General features: G+C 40.0%; 1 protein-coding gene across 1 annotated transcript in view; it reads left to right on the forward strand.

Moving 5' to 3' along the window:
* The window catches only part of lcor (ligand dependent nuclear receptor corepressor), a gene marked incomplete at both ends in the record, with an annotated part of 97,537 nt that overhangs the window by 64,939 nt on the left and 25,098 nt on the right, over positions 1–7,500 (forward strand). Inside the window, one exon of the mRNA XM_080029888.1 lies at positions 5,787–5,866. Within this exon, the coding sequence (XP_079886014.1) occupies positions 5,787–5,866 (80 nt within the window). The remainder of the gene's footprint in view (positions 1–5,786; positions 5,867–7,500) is intronic.

The raw sequence follows: 7,500 nt of genomic DNA on the forward strand, positions 1-7,500 counted from the left end.
TGTGTGTGTGTGTGTGTGTGTGTGTGTGTGTGTGTGTGTGTGTGTGTGTGTGTGTGTGTGTGTGTGTGTGTGTGTGTGTGTGTGTGTGTGTGTGTGTGAGGTAAAGGAGAGAGAATAGAATGTCCGTTTCACTGGTACATGATGTCACAGCAAAGTGCTCTGTGATTGGACCAACAAGTGAAATGATCTTCTACTGTATAATAAGCATTAGTTAAATTACAGACACACACACACACACACACAGGCACGCAGTCGCACACACACACACACACACACATGCATACACACTCGCAGTCACGCACACACATATACACACACATGCATACACATACTGTTGCTCCCAAGCTCTGGAGCGATCTTCCCATCTCTCTGCGTTTAATAGAGTCTGTTGACGCATTCAAACGTCAACTAAAAACCTATTTATTTGTACAGGCTTTTACCTAATTTGTTCTTGGGGCTGCTATGTTTATCACTGTATTGTCTTGGCCTTTTAAATGTATGTACCATTTTAATCTGTTGTTGCTTCCCATTGTGAAGCGCTTTGTGACCCTGGTCTGCGAAGGGCGCTCTATAAATAAAGTTTACTTACTTACTTACTTACTTACTTACTTACTTACTTACTTACTTACTTACTTACTTACTTACTGTATACACACACCGGCACATACATACACACACACATACACACACACACACACACACACACACACACACACACACACACACACACACACACACACACACACACACACACACACACACACACACACACACACACACACACAGAAACACACATGAATAGATGTGCATCCAATTATAATCTGTTAAAAGGGCCTTTCTCTGACTCTTATCAATAATCAGTTATTAGCGATATCCTACATTTTACCAGAATTCCCTGTGGCACACACATTTAAAGGTGCTCCGAGGAACTTCAGTTTGTGTTAACTCTTGCGCCCCCTTTGGACAAAAGCGGTAGTGTTTGTACTACGCCAGCTGTAGTTCCTGGGTGAGCGTATACCCATGACAAAGGCATTAAGTAAAAACGATACAGAGATAGCATTCTTTGCACCGATGGTCTCGTTTGCTGTGACATGTAATTTATGATCATCAGAGGAAAAATGAGACTGTTTCAGAAATATTTAAAAGTTCCTCGTAGCACCTTGAAAGTCAAGTTAACCATTGTTAGTGTCTCAGCCATCAATATTCTACACATGACCGTTTGGGAGATAGGAGGTTTGGATTCAATTCAGTTTATTTTATGTATTTATTTATTTTCATATATATTTTTTTTTTACGTGATTTAATACAGAACAAGACAGTTGAAATACATTAGGTGAGGGACATGACAATTTAAAAGGTGCAGTGTGTAATATGACATCATCAAGTAAGTTCTAGAAAGTTCTAGAATGCAACGCTCCCTGGGTAACCCCACCCCTTTCGAATAATAACAGAAGCTACAGTGGCCTCCAAGGACAAGAACAATTCTACATTTTATACAATGCACCTGATGACATTCCAACTATGACACTTCCAAAATGGCGGTGACAAGGCCTTGGTCCAAAGTATGGAGAAATATGGACATATATGAAAAAAATTATAATAAAAAAAAAAAAATGCAGCTATTATGCACTAAATTAAACGTACTTATGGATATTATAATTACTTTCAACAAAATCTGCTAGGAAATAAAACCCAAAATTCTACACACTGCAGGTTTAAGTGTTCACATTCAACACAGCACGGACGAGACAAACACAGGCAGGAAGTCATTGCAATCAATTCAGTTTATTTTAGAAAGGGACAGTCCAAAACGTGATTGTACATAGTGTTAAAAGGCCAGAATTTGCCAAAAAGCTACTTTTCATCTATAGTCCCCCTGATGTGACTTAAACCGTATACGTGCACATAATATCGTGACCATATTCTTAAGCAATAGCTCACGACAGGCTGTGGAATGTGCTCATTATAGCACAGTCAAGGGCAGTCTGTTTCGGAAGCGGGAATGTATGTTTTGCGACGGTGTTTCTGTGTTCCCCTGCGTCTGTCTCTGTGATGAACTGATTGAACTGAGGGTTTCTTTAAAGCATAGGTATAGCGCCATGGCAACAGCAACCGAGTCGACGACAGTCTCACCTCTCTCTCTCTCTCTCTCTCTCAATCTCTCTCAATCTCTCTCTCTCTGTCTGTCTGTCCAACTCTCCCTGTCTCTCTGCGTCTCTCTCCCCCTCTCTCTCTCTTTCCCTCTCTCTCCCTCTCTCTCTCTCTCGTATCTCTCTCCCTCTCCCCCTCTCTCCCTCTCTCTCTCCCTTTCTCTCTCTCTCGTATCACTCTCCCTCTCTCCCTCTCTCTCTCTCTCTCCCTCTCTCCCTCTCCCTCTCTCTCTCCCTCCCTCCCTCCCTCTCTCTCCCTCTCCCTCTCTCTCCCTCCCTCCCTCCCTCTCTCTCCCTCTCCCTGTCTCTCTCCGTCCCTCTCTGCATTTACATTTTGAAGGATTCGCTCACGTGTAGAAACTTTGTTCCGACACAAAACTCAGTGAACCTGAACTGACACCGTTGTCAACATCTGAATAAATCATGAGCCCACCGGCAAAGAATGGAATATTGATAAGAGCCGCCATTGATTTGAAATATTTTATTGATTGTCTGTAATTATTTAAAATTGTATTATTTGTAAGGAAAGGCAAGTTTATTTCTATAGCACAATTCAGACACAAGGCCATTCAAAGTGCTTTACAGGGGCAAGAATGTAAAATACATCTCAGTATAGAATAGACATTTGGAAAGAGAATGAATAGAAATAAAACATTGAAATTAAATTTTTTAAAATGACAGGTTAAAAGGGAAACAGAAACGTCGTCAAATTTGATTTAAATGAGCTGAGAGTTGCAGCAGACATTAACAAAAACATTTCAATTTGGAGAAACGTGCTACGGAAAGTAAACTAATTACACTGAGAGCAAAGAACGCAGCAAATAGAGACAGTATGCAAAGTCTCACACACACACACACACACATAGACACATGCACGCGCACACACACACACACACACACACACACACACACACACACACACGCACACACACAGAGAAATGTCAACAACTGAAACGTAATGCAAATTTAAAAATGTGCTGCAGGAAGCAAAAACAAATACATTAACTGCAAACGTGGCGCAAGTCGAGAATAATAATAAAACTAAATCGGATTTATAAAATGCTTTTTCAAATGCCAACAGACGCTATGAAGGCATTTCCTTCTGTCAGTTAATCGGAGCTGGATGCAGCTTTGGTCTTCATAGCTCAAACCACCAACAGGAGTTCAGAAATGCAGGTTTTAAGGCGAGACACTTCTGGCTAAAACATCGTCTTTTTTATCGCTGGTCGCTTTGATTTTCAAAATTATGTCAGATTAATATTCTGTTGATTCAGTAATCGATAAATCAAAAGTTTTTTTAAAGGTGCAGTGTGTAATATGACATCATCAAGTAAGTTCTAGAAAGTTCTAGAATGCAACGCTCCCTGGGTAACCCCACCCCTTTCGAATAATAACAGAAGCTACAGTGGCCTTCAAGAACAATTCTAAATTTTAAACAATGCACCTGATGACATTACAACTATGACACTTTCAAGATGGCGGCACTAGGCCTTGGTCCAAAATATGCAGAAATATGGACATATATGAGACCCTTTCTAAGGGAAAAAATAATAATTCATAAAAAAAAATTCAGCTATTATGCACTAAATGAAATGTACTTATGGATATTATAATTACTTTCTACAAAATCTGCTAGGAAATAAAACCCCAAATTCTACACACTGCAGGTTTAATAAAAAAAAAACTTCACAACACTTAACAACAGAAGCCTCTGGGATTGAAGTGTGACTTGTTTTTATTTTCTCCCTAGCATTGCAAACATGGAATAACTTGTTTATAATACTTTGTGTAAGATTTTTACAGTGTGGTAAAAATAAGTAGAATAAATAATCATAATAGTAGGCTCTTCTCACTTTGTCCCTTGAAGAAAAGACTGTAGAAAGTTGTAAATGGAAATCAGGATGTGCCAGTTTCACCCATACATTATGCGTTGTACATATATATACATATACAGTATATAATATATATATATCCCATGTACATCAGCTCAACTACCAGGAGACGACAGTGCATTTCTCCATCTCACTCAACACGTTTCACAGAATGCAGTGTGGGAAAGGGGGAATTAGTTTTAGCGAATAGGCCTTTAGGGCACGAATACTCCACAAGCCGATACATATATTTGCATGCACACACGAAGGTGCGCACACACACATACGCACACGCGCACAGACAGACAGACAGAAGTACGCACTCACACACACATATAAGTAGACAGACGTACGCACACCACACACACACACACACACACACACACACACACACACACACACACACACACACACACACACACACACGCACACGCACACGCACACACACACGCACACACACACGCACACACACACACACACACACACACACACACACACACACACACACACACACACACAGGGGGCCAGTCGTGCAGTGCTTGTCGGTCTTCGGGGCAGCGATGTATTTTCGATTGCAGAATTGAGCTCGTCTGTCAATCAAAGTTGTCGTTGGTTTTGGCACGGCTTCACTCGACATATGAAGTTTAGTCATCGCTGTAATTAAATCCCGGGCTGTGATTAAAAGTGAATCATATCGCTGTTGGTTCCCCCGCGGCCCCTACAGCTGTCCCCGTCTGTGGAATAAAAACAGAACATTCGTCTCGTTTACATCTGGGTTCAAGTTTCCACCTGCTTCTACATATTTCAATGGAGCTTATGCAATAGTCTACCACACACACACAACAAGGTTAAAGGTGCAGTGTGTAGAATTTATTGGTGTATGTTTTCATTAGTGTATCGCTTGACAATGAAAGTAGTTTTTTATGCCATCAGTTCATTTTCATTTTCATTTCACCTTTATTTATACTCGAAAGATAAGTTGAGGGGTGAGTGACCTTCATTTCCAATGACGTCGAGTCAAACAAACGCAAAGCAAAACGACAATAGATACACAATATACATTGCAAATACATCGTATTTACAGTACAACAACTGATAACTTTAGTAACTAGCTTCTTGTCCTTGAAGGCCACCGTAGCTTCTGAAAAATTCTTCAAACTGGAGGGGTTAACCAGGGACCGTGAAATGAGCACTTGATTTTGCCAAAACATACTGCCTTACTCACCTCAACTTTAAACAAGAATAAATGTTATATAATGCCTTTGTTTTTTATTATTATTTTAGTTTGACGCGACTACATTTTCACAGAACGCCATATTAACCCACACTGTACTAGTGAGAAGTCCATTTAGTGCTCCAATGTGTGCCAAGTTTGGAGATTCTGATGTGGTTATTGGAGGTTTTCCATTTTTCATTGGTTTTGGGTTGACACTACAAGACAATATAATCCTGAACAAGGCATAATACAAAACATCTGTTCAACTAGTACATCAAATAAAACCCTGGAAAAAATAAATTAAAAAAAGTTGGTTCATACATTGTCTTCAGCATAAAAAACTTGGCGCAAATCAATATAAAGGAAAATAATTTATAGACAGGAGTTTTCAATGCTTTAACCCTTTCCTCTCTCTCTCTCTCTTTCTCTCTCTCTCTCTCCCCCTCTCTCTCTCTCTCTCTTTCTCTCTCTCTCTCTCTCTCTCTCTCTTTCCCTCTCTCTCTCTCTCTCTCTCTCTCTCTCTCTCTCTCTCTCTCTCTCTCTTTCCAGACTGCGAGCCCGAAGAAGTGTCGGACTGGTCCTTCGATGAAAACTGTCTCTTCTGCTGCCTGAGACGCGAAAGAGTCAAGGTAGGACACATCGACATCAACACATTATTTATTATTTTTAAGATAATTTTTTGGGCATTTCTGGCTTTTATTAATAGACAGTGTGTATTGACAGAGATGAAACGGGCATTTTTTTTTTTTTTTATAATTTTTGGGAATTTTTGGGGTTTTTATTAATAGACAGTGTGTATTGACAGAGATGAAATGGGACAGAGAAGGGGAATGACATGCAGAGAACAACCACAGGCCGGATTTGAACCCTTGGCCTACCGTGAACAGGACTGAGCTTAGACTTTTAGGCTAAAAACATAAATGTATAATGCATAATCATTATTAAAAGTCACAGCCTTAAAACCCGTTATGAGATCTGAGGGAAAGCAGAAAAACTTAAACAGATATGGCAGCCTTTCCTGGACTATATAGCAGCGCTGAAGTGACCTTCATGACACCTTTTTGACTTTTAATTGTTCGCTTAACATTTACCTTTAGTTTAAACAATGTCTTTAGAAACCTAGTATGCTAGTAAGTAGAGTATGCTATGTAGGTTTTTTTTTTTTTTTTTTTTGTATTTTGTTTGTGTGTTCGAAAAATAAGAATTTAAATTTTTATATTTTTTTAAAGTCAGAGCCCTTAATAAAATCTAAAACCAATATGCATTCTGTACAAAATATAATGCAGTCCAGTTTCCGTTTCAATACCACTGTATATGTGATGATGCAGAGGGGGGAGGGGCCAGTAGGATGCAGTCTAATGTCAAGTTTAAAAATAATTGAGAAACAAGCAAAACAATGTGTGAATCAACATATATTTTCATCGTATTTTCAAGTGTATACTATGTAGAATGTAGAGGTATTCTGCACCCTGCCTTCACAACACTTATGTACCTTTTTTTTTTACGTATTTTTTCCCCTTTGTTCAAACGTTTTGCATGTTTTTGTCTGTCGCCATTTTGGAGCGTTCTGTTGGAAAGCTGCTGCTTCTGAATAGATACTAGTTATTTGTGTTTTCCCACCATCACAGTCTTGACCCCAATTTAGCCTGTGAAAGGAAGGCGACATAATGATTGGGAAGAATGTGCATATATGTGTGTGTGTGTGTGTGTGTGTGTGTGTGTGTGTGTGTGTGTGTGTGTGTGTGTGTGTGTGTGTGTGTGTGGGTGTGTATGTGTGTGTGTGTGTGCGTGTGTGTGTGTGTGTGTGTGTGTGTGTGTGTGTGTGTGTGTGTGTGTGTGTGTGTGTGCGTGCGTGTGTGTGCGTGCGTGTGTGTGTGTGTGTGTGTGAGGAGGAGGATGGGGACATAGGGGGCCTCCACTGAGACTTTCTCATCAGCTAAAAACTGATCAGTTCGGAATAATAATGAGTTTAATACACACACACACACGCATGCATGCACGCACGCACGCACACACACACACACACACACACACACACACACACACACACACACACACACACACACACACACACACACACACATCTGCTGTAGACAAAGTGTTCATGTGACACACCCGCCCATTGTTACATTCTTCAGAAGAACAAAAAGATTATGGAAGCCGTGAATTAATGCAACATCCCCCCAGTTTATTACATCATATTATCAGGTCTAATAATGTAAATGTGCTACAAGGAACTTTCAGTATGTGTTCATTCTTGCGC

This window comes from Ammodytes marinus (assembly GCF_949987685.1).
Source record: "Ammodytes marinus genome assembly, chromosome: 6".
Classification (NCBI taxonomy): domain Eukaryota; kingdom Metazoa; phylum Chordata; class Actinopteri; order Uranoscopiformes; family Ammodytidae; genus Ammodytes; species Ammodytes marinus.